Source organism: Xyrauchen texanus, chromosome 25 (genome assembly GCF_025860055.1).
Source record: "Xyrauchen texanus isolate HMW12.3.18 chromosome 25, RBS_HiC_50CHRs, whole genome shotgun sequence".
NCBI lineage: Eukaryota > Metazoa > Chordata > Actinopteri > Cypriniformes > Catostomidae > Xyrauchen > Xyrauchen texanus.
Window position 1 is genome coordinate 7,016,759 of NC_068300.1, and position 15,179 is coordinate 7,031,937.

The window sequence follows — 15,179 nt, forward strand, 5'->3', positions numbered from 1 at the left end:
CCTCTGTGCATAACGCCAGTAGTGGGCGGGGTTTATTACAATGAGTCACACTTAACATAAAGTTTGTTTGTTTGTTTGTATATTTGTTTGTTTCACATGACATAAACACTTCATTATCATATCTGTTTTGATTTTTTTTATATTTACACTAATTTATCAATATTTCATATTAACTATATGGTCCAAATGCTATCAGATAAAGCTGATTACCATACAGAATAAATTACATATAACAGATTAGATTAAAATATAGCAATTTTTGATCAGTGACATCAGAATTAATATCTGTGTTGAACCTCAGTCATTTCAATAATTTGTTAAGACATTAAACAGCATTTAATATTGCTTGTGAAATTTGATGATAAATTAAAGCTGATAACCACAAAGGCTAATACAGCTTTTAAATAAATGAGAATTCACAACAAAATAACAAAGAACACAAAATGACACAAAAAGAGATTAGACTACCGGTAATTATTATTCAATAAAAACTAAATAAATAAACAAATTCACAACAAAATAACACAAAAATGTAACACAAAAAGAGATTTAGATTAATCAAACAGAACTATCATTAACCCTTGTGCGTCAATAAAAAAACATTTATGAGGACAAAAATGTCTGTGTCAAAAACTGCCATGATTAATATGATATATTAATATTATTTTCCACTTTCACTGACTTTGAAATTTAGATTTTTTTTTAACCAACATCAGTCCTGATTGTAACTACCATATATTCTTTCATTTTCAGGATTTTAACCCTTTAAATGACAGTTTGTTTACATAATGCCACTGTTGTTTTTCACACACACAAAACACACTCTGACATCCATACCAGCACACCCACACAATTTTAGCTGCATAATTTATTCATTTGGCCTGCAGTGCTCTATAATAAAGCAAACAGAAAATAGGAAAAAAGCTTGTATTTGCTCCATAGGCTAAAAATGAAAGAAAAAATGGCGCCATCTGGTGGAAAATATTTACATTTTGAAGCCTGGCCTCCTGAATGAAAGCATGCTTTAATGGCCCTGGGGTCAAATGGGGACATTTTTGTCAAATGTAAATATTTGAGTGTAAATATTTTGTGTACACAGTGTATTATAGATGTATTATAGGAACTGAGGTTGAAATATCAAAATTCCCCCCAAAATACTCACCTTTGGCAAAATGTATGATGTTGGCATTAACACAGCCAAAATGATCGAAAAAAATAAATAAAATACAAATGAAAAATACAAACATGGCCCGAAGGTCGCACAAGGGTTCAGCAATTAAACGTAAGTTTACGGAGCACAGGTGGATGTACATGTAATAACACGATGTCCAAAAAATCAATGTCCGTTTCAAAACGAAACGGTTTTCCATCAGCATTACATAAGTGGAAATGTAAGTTTCCATTCAAACAAAAACATTTAAAACAAAAAGAAAGAAAAAGCGACGCCGTTGAATGACACCCGCTCCAGCCAATGAGAACTCTATCGTCGGCCAATCAGCGAGCGTCAGGACGGCACGTGGCAGTTTCGCGGCAAAAAAGATTTGGCGCGTAAACCCTTTGAGCAAGTTCCGATCAGCTGTATCAAAAAAACAACAATAACAAAAGTGATTCCGGCCGCACCGGTGCGCGGGGACAGTTGGACCACATTTCTCCTTTGCTGTCAATGGATTTATGCATTTAAAATACAAGAATTTAATATTATTTAACGTTAAAAGCAAAACTTTGGAGATGGAGTGATTAAAAAAGACAAACCCGGAGGAGATTTTGGATTTATGTGTCCGATGAAAAGAGAAACTGGACTTTGGCTTTGTTCTGCATTCGGTTCGGATTAAATGTTTATATTTTCACTGTCTAAAAAGATTTTTAACCTATACAATTACGCATTTATAGCAAGTTTAGTAATAGTAATTTAAGATATACATCTAAGAAACTTTGTTTGAAAAAATACCACAACAACATCAATAACATAGCAATTGTTCCGAATTGTAATTTTATTTGTTTTGATGCACTTTAAAGATTACAATTGCTTTGCAATCTGTGTATATTCAGATATTTATTATGCACCGTACATTTTGTGCTTCTCAGCCATTTTCAATAGCACTTCCCTAAACAAAGGACTCAATTCAAAATGTATTATGCGTGTGCTTATAATGCATCTTGTAGGTTTATAAAAAGCATGCATGGTATAACTGTTTAATGCAAAGTGTCATTGTAAAGTTGATAGTTTTGTTACACAAACTGTTGACCTAGATATTGGTTTTGTTTTGGCTCAGAGGCTCGAGGCCTGTTTTTAAAATGCTATTCATGCATTCTGAGTCTACCTTAATGAAACCCGGCAGAAGATGGCTGATACAACCATACAAACTCCAGTCCTCACTATTTTATGTGCAATTTGACTCACCTCTTCTGGCAAGCATTCATTAGTTCCCATGTACTAAGCCTTAAAGGTTGAAGATAACCCCAGAGAGCCCAAGTAAACCCTGCTGTTTTAACCCAGATATGTCTGAGAGTTATATATCGGGTCAGACCTCGGAGGACCTCTTGGTTGATTTTGAGTCTTTGTTGAATAATGGCAGTATTGATCTCAGTGAGGATCATCAAATTGTCATCATCTCTACTCCCAACACGGCCACGACCAGCACTGCAGTGGGGGACCTACTGCTGTTTGCCACCCCACACAATACCACCAGCACCACCACAAATCTGCCCGACCTCAGGAGACCCACCCTGGGCAGACCTCCGGTACGACCGCAGCCTTCTTTTGGTGCTGTCGGATTCCGTGTTGTTGCAATCATGCTATGTGTTATACATTTTAAAGAAATAGTTCAATAGCATGACAATTCTGTCATTATTTGTTTGGTTCATGCTGCTCTTTCAAAAATGGCTCTATATTACATTGTTTCCTTTGTGACCTTTGACCTCAGGTAAAGAGAAAGTTAGATTTGGACAGTGATCACCAGTACATTTGCACGTTCCGACCCACTTCACATGGACCAGCACCTCCGGCCACGCCCGCACCACCCAGAGGTACAAACCCATGCCCAAGTTCTTGTCATGCAGGCGCTAGACGTAGACTCTCAGAACAGAACTTATCTATGTCATATCAATATCATATTAATGCAGTGATTAGACACACCCTAGTTGATGATAACTGAACAATCTTCTTTTAGTGCCTAAATTGGCTACGGAGAAATCTCGCTATGACACGTCTCTGAATCTGACCACCAAACGCTTCCTGGACCTGCTCGCTCAGTCACCGGACGGTGTGGTTGACCTGAACTGGGCCTCTCAGGTACTGGACGTCCAGAAACGACGCATTTACGACATCACCAACGTCCTGGAGGGTATTCACCTGATCTCCAAGAAGTCCAAGAACAACATTCAGTGGCTGTAAGTTGAGCTTGACCAGTATGAGATTGTATATTTAATCCACAATATATAATAATATAGTGTATAAGATATTGATATTTTATACATATAATATAATAATTATGGAATAAAAATGTAACAATATTTTTTACATACTGTTTATAGTTAATATCATAATATCCAGTTTATATTGATAATTATATAATAAATTATATTGATTTATTAATTTATATTGTATAACATTTATGTAAACTACATTAATAATAACAATAAAAAACTTTATACAAAATTTGTACAGTTTATATACAGATTATAATACTGATATTATAAAATAGTTTATATACAGTTTGTTGTGTATCATATATGCTATAAATATTATGTAATAACATAATAACAATATCATTTATAAACATTTTATATACAGTTTATAATGCTGATATTATAAAATAGTTTATATACAGTTTGTTGAGTATCATATATGCTATAAATATTATGTAGTAACATAATAACGATATCATTTATAAACATTTTATATACAGTTTATAATGCTGATATTATAAAATAGTTTATATACAGTTTGTTGAGTATCATATATGCTATAATTATTATGTAGTAACATAATAACGATATCATTTATAAACATTTTATATACAGTTTATAATGCTGATATTATAAAATAGTTTATATACAGTTTGTTGAGTATCATATATGCTATAAATATTATGTAATAACATAATAACTGATATCATTTATAAACATTTTATATACAGATTATAATGCTGATATTATAAAATAGTTTATATACAGTTTGTTGAGTATCATATATGCTATAAATATTATGTAATAACATAATAACGATATCATTTATAAACATTTTATATACAGTTTATAATGCTGATATTATAAAATAGTTTATATACAGTTTGTTGAGTATCATATATGCTATAAATATTATGTAATAACATAATAACGATATCGTTTATAAACATTTTATATACAGTTTATAATGCTGATATTATAAAATAGTTTATATACAGTTTGTTGAGTATCATATATGCTATAAATATTATGTAATAACATAATAACGATATCATTTATAAACATTTTATATACAGTTTATAATGCTGATATTATAAAATAGTTTATATACAGTTTGTTGAGTATCATATATGCTATAATATTATGTAATAACATAATAACGATATCATTTATAAACATTTTATATACAGTTTATAATGCTGATATTATAAAATAGTTTATATACAGTTTGTTGAGTATCATATATGCTATAATATTATGTAATAACATAATAACGATATCATTATAAACATTTTATATACAGTTTATAATGCTGATATTATAAAATAGTTTATATACAGTTTGTTGAGTATCATATATGCTATAAATATTATGTAATAACATAATAACGATATAATTTATAAACATTTTATATACAGTTTATAATGCTGATATTATAAAATAGTTTATATACAGTTTGTTGAGTATCATATATGCTATAATTATTATGTAATCTAGACTGTGTGCATTTTACCCTGGTGAAGTCTCTTTGTTTCTTAATCTCCCAAGATTAACTGCGAATTGCATCATAATTCTTCCAGTGTGTAACTGTTAATCTGCAGTGTGTCATGTTTTGTCTGTTCATGTGTGTGTATCTCAGGGGTAATCGTATAGACGGAGCATCTCTGGCGAAATTTCAGAAGCTGCAGCATGAGTTATCTGAACTGACGGAGGCGGAAGAAAAACTTGATGAGCTCATTAACAAATCCAGCCTACAACTACGGCTCCTCACAGAGGACACACATAACAAGAAATATCCTTCATCTTCATGTCTGACTGATCTTGAAAGTCTTTGTGTAGATGTTTATGTTAACATTTTAGGTTGTACATTTGCATTAAGGTCCAGGAAGTGAATGAATCATTTGTTTTATTGTTAATGCTTATATCCGTGAGTGAATTATATGATCTTTAACAAAATGTCAAGTTAAGCTACATCAGATGTCAAGATCTGCGTAACACCGTGGATCCTCCAGATCAGATCGTCATGGTGATCAGAGCTCCACCAGAAACACAGATGCAGGTGTCTGAACCCAGTGAGGTGAGCGAAACAATACATGTCCAAAAAAGTCTTTTAAATGTCTTTGTTTCTTTAAATGTGTTAAAATGATCTTCTCTCTCTATTACAGGGTTACCAGATCTCTCTAAAAAGCTCCAGAGGTCCGATCGATGTGTTTCTGTGTCCAGAGGACAGTTCTGGGGTTTGTAGTCCTGTCACTGATTGTAGTCCTGCTAAATCGTCCAGTCTGACCCCATCTCAGCCTGACACTGCCTCACAGGAAGTGACATCATCTACGCTCCCTAGCTCCTCCCCTCTGCCTCTGGGTACTAACTCAGGTTAGTATGTGGGCGATGACAACATAGTTCATGAAAATCATTGTTTTATTTGTGGTTTGTCTCAAGCATTTTCATAAGCTTAGGTGATATGAGTGCTGAATGGCAAAAACACAACAAAAAAATCAAATGTTAAATGTTTACATACGTTTATGGTTCATGAATATGAACATTAAATCTATGTACATCTTATATATAAATCTTAAATATACTTTAAATGTTGAATGCACAAGTATTTAAGAAAAAATATTGACTATAAATGTAATTATTAAATATAATACAAAACATTAAATTAAAACATTAAATATACATATAAAATATTACAAATATAAATATAAAACATTAAAAAATATTAAATATACATTTAAATCATAAGTGTAAATTTAAATATTAAATATACATTTAAAAATAAAAAACATAATGTAATAGAAATATAAAATATACATATAAAAATAAAAACACATAATGTAATAAAAATATACATATAAAAATAAAAAACAATGTAATAAAAATATTAAATATACATATAAAAATAAAAACAATGTAATAAAAATATAAAATATACATATAAAAATAAAAAACATAATGTAATAAAAATATACATATAAAAATAAAAAAACAATGTAATAAAAATATTAAATATACACATAAAAATAAAAACAATGTAATAAAAATATAAAATATACATATAAAAATAAAAAACAATGTAATAAAAATATTAAATATACATATAAAAATAAAAACACATAATGTAATAAAAATATACATATAAAAATAAAAAAACAATGTAATAAAAATATTAAATATACATATAAAAATAAAAAACAATGTAATAAAAATATAAAATATACATATAAAAATAAAAAACATAATGTAATAAAAATATACATATAAAAATAAAAAACAATGTAATAAAAATATTAAATATACACATAAAAATAAAAACAATGTAATAAAAATATAAAATATACATATAAAAATAAAAAACAATGTAATAAAAATATTAAATATACATATAAAAATAAAAACAATGTAATAAAAATATTAAATATACACATAAAAATAAAAACAATGTAATAAAAATATAAAATATACATATAAAAATAAAAAACAATGTAATAAAAATATTAAATATACATATAAAAATAAAAGCAATGTAATAAAAATATTAAATATACATATAAAAATAAAAACAATTTAATAAAAATATTAAATATACATATAAAAATAAAAACAATGTAATAAAAATATTAAATATACATATAAAAATAAAAGCAATGTAATAAAAATATTAAATATACATATAAAAATAAAAAACAATGTAATAAAAATATTAAATATACATATAAAAATAAAAACAATTTAATAAAAATATTAAATATACACATAAAAATAAAAACAATGTAATAAAAATATAAAATATACATATAAAAATAAAAAACAATGTAATAAAAATATTAAATATACATATAAAAATAAAAACAATGTAATAAAAATATTAAATATACACATAAAAATAAAAACAATGTAATAAAAATATGAAATATACATATAAAAATAAAAAACAATGTAATAAAAATATTAAATATACATATAAAAATAAAAGCAATGTAATAAAAATATTAAATATACATATAAAAATAAAAACAATTTAATAAAAATATTAAATATACATATAAAAATAAAAACAATGTAATAAAAATATTAAATATACATATAAAAATAAAAACATAATGTAATAAAAAATATTAAATATACATATAAAAAATAAAAAAAACAATGTAATAAAAATATTAAATATACATATAAAAATAAAAACAATTTAATAAAAATATTAAATATACATATAAAAATAAAAACATAATGTAATAAAAATATTAAATATACATATAAAAATAAAAAACATAATGTAATAATAAATATTAAATATACATATAAAAATTAAAAACAATGTAATAAAAATATTACATATAAATTTACTATAAATCTTAAGTATACATTTAAACATTAAATATAAATGGAAATATAATAAAACACAATGTAACAGCATAATATAATACAAATATGAAATATCAATTTAAATCATAAGCATAAATGTAAACATTAAATCTAAATAAAAAACGTACATTTTTGCCTTCTTTTCGCTTACATCAATCAATAATTGTTTAAATTTGACGACATTATTGAAGAAGGTTTGTGTTTATTCCTGTTGTTTGTTAAAGGCCATTCTTAAGATTGCAGAGTCTAATTACACAATGACAAATAACTTTTCTGTTTCCAGACTCGTTTCTGGACTCTGATCCTTTTTCTGGCATTTGTGAGATGCCGGATTTCGACTTGTCTCCGTTGGACTCTGACTTCCTGCTTGAGCGGGGCGGGGTGGTGGAAGGGCTCGGTCTCCCATTGGACAGTTTCATCTGCCTCTCACCCCCACACAACCAGGACTATCACTTCGGTCTGGAGGAGCACGAGGGCATCAGCGAGCTGTTCGACTGCGATTTTAGCGACCTCGGTCCTCTGGAGTTTTGAGGGACCGATTAAAGTGTCGATTTCCCCTTTTGCTCTCGATTCTCAGTGTGAACGGGACACAGATTCCACAGCGCTTCACTTTTCAATCCAGATTCATCCATCTGGCTCTAGTCGCAGCACACGCCATTTAATTTATTTAAACAAATATTAAGTCACCTACAATCTCTTTTTTTCATTGTATTTTTTGGTTTGAATTTGCTGTATTTTAATGTTGTCGCGAAGGTTTTTAGGATGTCGTAAACGTCCCGATGAGAGGTTTGAATATAAACTGACGAGGTTTTATGGAATATATCTCAGGAGTATCTTAGAGTATTTCGGGTGAGTGATAATGTGCTAGTTGTTTAGGTTGTGGTTATGTTGCATAGGTTGGTTATGCATGCCGCACGATAATCGATCGTTTTTATGACGACAGAGAATTTGTAGCTTGTTTTAGAAAGTACAGGCGAAAACAAAAGCCAGGATCCAGGACTAAATGGAAGTGGACCATCAAACGAATCATTCTGTTTCTAATCACACATTCATCATGCCACAGACGTTCTGAGTCTTTTTAAGCATTTAAAGTGTGGATTTGTTTGATTTTTATTACAGGGATTGTTCTGTATTCATATCTGCTCCTGGTACAGATACATGCCCAGTTATTATGTTCCCATAATTCTCTGTTTTGTCGTGTATTTTGTGTCGTATTGCCTGCGCATGGGTGTAAATAGTCCCATACTTTCCTGACTCTTAATATTAATCTTGATATTTCCAAAAAGCACTATATATTTTTTTTTCTTTATTCCTTTGGTCTTTTTCTGGAGTCCGAATATAGAAACATAATATCTTGGATGAAACTTGATGGCGTTAGTTAAATGTGCAACATTTAATTTGTGGCCTTGATATTGGGTTTTTGGGAAGGCTTCGTCAGAGGACGTATGAAATATAGAGTCATGTTGGGTTCGAATGATATGATGTCTCTTGTTGTGAGATATTTAAATGCAATTTGGTTGCATATATACAGTAGAATAGATATAAAGGACCCTGAGGTTCACGAGGACACTGTTATATAAATTCTTCACTTTATTTAAATGTATATTTTAATGCAGAGTTTTGCCTTATTCTGTTTTCCAAAGGCAGCTTTTTGTTCTTTGGTTCTGAATGTGTTGGGACGAAATTTAAATCATAAATCTGTGTCATGGATTGTACAAGTGTTGTGTAATCTGATGTTCATAAGGAGGTTAAGTTGCTTATATATCGTGTTTTATTGATTTCGTTCTTTTGGTAAGGTTGAGTTGTCTGGGACAATTCTTACGACAGAATCAAGCGCTTTGTTTTAGGGAGTGTGACTAGTGTTTCAATGCATCTAAATGTATAATGCCAATATTTTTGTGAGATGGATTTTCTCTGAAGAATTGACTTTATAAACCACTTAAAAAGTGGACTAAAGCTAAAGAATGTGTATGCTTTTCAAATTAAAGGTGCTGCCTGTAAGTGATTGGTGATGGTCCTATTCCCTGAAAGATTACTGAAATAAGTGTTGTAAGATATTTACCTGTCTCTGTCACAGCTCTAAACTGTAAACAGCAAACAAAAATGTGTCCGTAGACAATGACGCTTTCGACCTGTCAATTATTTGGTGCGTTCTCATTGTATTGTAGTCGCAGCCGAATTATTGAGGCTTAATGCCATTTTTAAGCCATGCTGTTCATAACAGTTGTCTCTTGAGGGCGCTATTTTGCTGCTTTTGTTTTAACATTCGTGTCAGTGGTAAAATACATCTTCCAAAACAAATAGACATCTGGGTGATGTGTCGGTCTCAATAATCTAATTTGGTATCTTAAGAGTGCAGGGTTTTGGGTAAAGGGGGCGTGGCTAATTCAACATCTTGGTCTCGTGGAAGTAGAAAATGCTGAAATGGCTTACAGCACCTTTAAGTAACAAAAAAAAAAATCATTTTGAAATGTAGAGAATTTGAAACGAGGATTATTATGATGTTTGTGGTGTGATGTCAGTTATCCATGTGTAAAAGCTTCACAGTATCAACTGTCAATCAAAATAATTTTAGACACAAAAGTAAAATCTCTTGTGCTTTTGCGAAATCTCTTTCTGAAAAGATACTGAAACTGTTATTACAAGATCTTTAAAGTTCATTTTCTTTAAAGCGGTCAATAAGATGTTAATTTGTAGCATGTGTGCATGAAGATAGGAAGAAATGTACCTGACATTTTCAGGAAATTAAATTTGGAGTTAAAAGGAGGAGTTGTTTGTTCTGATTGATACAGAATCTTTCCTTAATGGGATATTCTGGGTTCAATACACGTTAAGATCAATCGACAGCTTTTGTGGCATAAAAACGACCATAAAAATCTGTTTAAATTTTGTTTTGTTTTTCCAATAATCGACGTTATGCCACAAATGCTGTTGATTGAGCTTAACTTGTATTGAACCCAGAATGTTCCTTTAAGCATTAAGACACTTTTTGCTGTTTTGGTTGCTTAAACCTTATGTTTTAATGTTATCAAAACATCTCTCGCACACGAATTCCCTGCTTTTCTGTACTAAAAACTGTTCTTTTAATACAGTTTTGTTTTTATAATCAGGTTTGAAAATGAGGCACGCAAAGCAGGAAAACAATCTGACATTTCTCCCGGTCACCAGCAGAGGACGCTCTTATCAAACAATACTCGTACTGTGTCAGGATCTAGGATTGAAATACTTTGAATCAGGGGCGTATATTCAGGGGGTGATGGGGAGGTACTCCCAAATAAATAAATACACTCATAAATAAATACCCCCCCATTGTTCAAGCCAAATCTCCGCCCTTGCTTTGAATTACTATAAAGATTTTTTAAGCCATAGCTTTTAGAAAGGGACAAGACCGAACATTAAGTTGACCTGGAAGACATTATTATTTAAAAAAAATAATAATATTTTTTTATAATCTAACGTTCACGTTCGTTAAGCCAAATTTACGCACATCAAACCCTAGTGAGTACACCAAGGTGAGCAGACGGCGAAGACCGATTTTTGCTCTGATCTCTCACACAAAGCTATCATACATGGCTTCAAAAAATGTATATAAATAACGAATAAGTGGTATTAACTACATTTATGTTTCCATTCTATTGGGTATGTGTGTTTTTTTTACTCAGTGTACATCTCCGAGATGAATGTCTTATTGACATCCGAAAGAAAACGTGATGAGCAAACAATGTCGGTATAAAACGAAATACGTCTTCCAAAACAAATAGACGTCTGGGTGATGTATGTGTGCTATCAGGGTGAAAGCTCCAACACACATACTTGCCAATAGCAAAATAATAACCGTCTAAACTCTGCAATGACACTTTCGACCTGTCAATTATTTGGTGCGTTCTCATTGTATTGTAGTCGCAGCGAATTATTGAGGCTTAATGCCATTTTTAAGCCATGCTGTTCATAACAGTTGTCTCTTGAGGGCGCTATTTTGCTGCTTTTGTTTTAACATTAGTTTCTGCATGTGTCAGTGGTAAAACACATCTTCCAAAACAAATATACGTCTGGGTGATGTATGTGTGCTATCAGGGTGAAAGCTCCAACACACATACTTTGCAATAGCAAAAAAAGAAGAAGAAAAAAATGGGGTTGCGACAAGGTGATTGAGAGTGAGTAAATTAAATTTAGCAGGTGAACTATACCTTAAATATTTGTACTATTATTTTACAATATTATTTGTTAGTTTAATGAACAGACTTACAATGCTTCATACAAATAGAAGATATTTTCAGTGATCAAACAACAAACCCATTTCATACAGGAGAGAAATATGCAATGATACCGCGTCACCTCACGGTCCAATAAAAATCTGACTCGGTTTGATTTCATCAGCAACTGATTAACCTGCAGACGGAAATAATTGCCCTCATTAAAACTCATCTGGAAGATTAATAAACCTCACAATGCTAATTTCTCGGTGCAGACTAATGACTAATTTGCATTTTTCTGGGTTTTAATTTGCTGTTATGAGGGCTCAGGGAATCTCATGATGGTCTGGTGCTATTTTCAGGCCTGCAGATGATAAAGAAAAACCTCCTAATGGAGGAGTTTCACACAGACAGCAGAAACAAAGTTCAGACTCTCCTGAGATCCGGTCATTAAGAATAACACTGAATCAACCTGTAAAAGGGCTCATCACCTGCCCTCATCATGCAGAGGTGAGAGTGGCATCATCACCATCATCATTGCCATCACATCAGTACAAACATCAACATCACATTACCATCATAATCATCATGTCTTCATCATCATACATACATCAGCATCAACATCATACTTATCATCACATCATCATCACAGTTATCTTACTCACAATCATCATCATCACAGCATCATAATCATCATTATCATGATATTTACCATCACTATCACATCATCATCACAGTCATCTAACTCACCATCATCATCATTATCACAGTCATCATATTCACAATCATCATCAGCAGCAGATCAGTACCATCTTCATCACATTAAAAACATAACCATCAGTCCCATCATGTCTTCATCATATTTGCATCACATCATCATAATCACAGTCATCAACTTACCATCATCATCATGCTTACTGTAATTAAATCTCATCATCACCATCAGCATACTTACCATCAATATCACATCATCGACATCACAATCATCATCTTCATCATCAGATCAGTACCATCTTCATCACATCACAATCATAGCCATCAGTCCCAGCGTCATCACATTACCATCATAACCATCATGTCTTAATCATCATCATCATACTTACCATCACTATCACATCATTATCACAATCATCTTATTCACCATCATCATCACACATCAGCACCATCATCATACATCAATATCACATCATCAGCATCACAATCATCATTATCATCATCATACTTACCATCACTATCACATCATCAGCATATTACCATCACTATCACATCATCATCACATTCATCTAACTCACTATCTTCATCATACTTACATCACCATTACATCATCATCATCATCATTATCACAATCATCTTACTCACCATCATCATCACACATCAGCACATCTTCATACATTACTATCTCGTCATCAGCATCACAATCATCATTATCATCATCATCAGATCAGTACCATCTTCGTCACATTACAATCATAACCATCAGTCCCATCACTATCACATCATCATCACATTCATCTAACTCACTATCTTCATCATACTTACATCACCATTACATCATCATTATCACAATCATCTTACTCACCATCATCATCACACATCAGCACATCTTCATACATCACTATCACATCATCAGCATCACAATCATCATTATCATCATCATCAGATCTGTACCATCTTCGTCACATTACAATCATAACCATCAGTCCCATCATTATCACATCAGTACCATCAACATCACATTACCATCATGTCTTCATCATACTTGCATCACATCATCATCACAGTCATCATCTCACCATCATCATCATGCTTACTGTAATTCACTATCACATCAGCACCATCATCATACTTACCATCACTATCACATCATCGACATCACAATCATCATCATCATCCGATCAGTACCATCTTCATCACAATAAATACATAACCATCAGTCCCATCATCATCATCACATCACATTACCATCATAACCATCATGTCTTAATCATCATCATCATCATCATCATAATTTCCATCACTATCACATCATCATTATCACAGTCATCTTACTCACCATCATCATCATTATCACAGTCATCATACTCACTGTCATCACATCAGCACCATCATCATATCAGCATCAACATCACATCATCACCATTACCATCATAATCATCATGTCTTCATCATCACATCATCACCATTACCATCATAACCATCATGTCTTCATCATCACATCATCACCATTACCATCATAACCATCATGTCTTCATCATCACATCATCACCATTACCATCATAACCATCATGTCTTCATCATCACATCATCACCATTACCATCATAACCATCATGTCTTCATCACATCATCACCATTACCATCATAACCATCATGTCTTCATCATCGCATCATCACCATTACATCATAATCATCATGTCTTCATCATCACATCATCACCATTACCATCATAACCATCATGTCTTCATCATCACATCATCACCATTACCATCATAACCATCATGTCTTCATCATCGCATCATCACCATTACCATCATAACCATCATGTCTTCATCATCACATCATCACCATTACCATCATAACCATCATGTCTTCATCATCACATCATCACCATTACCATCATAACCATCATGTCTTCATCATCGCATCATCACCATTACCATCATAACCATCATGTCTTCATCATCACATCATCACCATTACCATCATAACCATCATGTCTTCATCATCACATCATCACCATTACCATCATAACCATCATGTCTTCATCATCACATCATCACCATTACCATCATAACCATCATGTCTTCATCATCACATCATCACCATTACCATCATAACCATCATGTCTTCATCATCACATCATCACCATTACCATCATAACCATCATGTCTTCATCATCGCATCATCACCATTACCATCATAATCATCATGTCTTCATCATCACATCATCACCCATTACCATCATAACCATCATGTCTTCATCATCACATCATCACCATTACCATCATAACCATCATGTCTTCATCATCACATCATCACCATTACCATCATAACCATCATGTCTTCATCATCACATCATCACCATTACCATCATAACCATCATGTCTTCATCATCACATCATCACCATTACCATCATAACCATCATGTCTTCATCATCGCATCATCACCATTACCATCATAACCATCATGTCTTCATCATCACATCATCACC

The 15,179-nt window shown here is 31.6% G+C and overlaps 1 protein-coding gene across 1 annotated transcript; it reads left to right on the plus strand.

Annotated features, from left to right (window-relative positions):
• Positions 1-1,612: 1,612 nt before the first annotated feature.
• e2f1 (E2F transcription factor 1) lies at positions 1,613-9,862 on the plus strand. The gene is made up of 7 exons (XM_052090990.1): positions 1,613-2,742; positions 2,925-3,027; positions 3,171-3,390; positions 5,048-5,198; positions 5,369-5,485; positions 5,574-5,781; positions 8,060-9,862. The coding sequence occupies exons 1-7, from the start codon at positions 2,500-2,502 to the stop codon at positions 8,305-8,307; spliced, it is 1,290 nt and encodes a 429-aa protein (XP_051946950.1). The 5' UTR covers positions 1,613-2,499; the 3' UTR covers positions 8,308-9,862.
• The last annotated feature ends 5,317 nt before the right edge of the window (positions 9,863-15,179 follow it).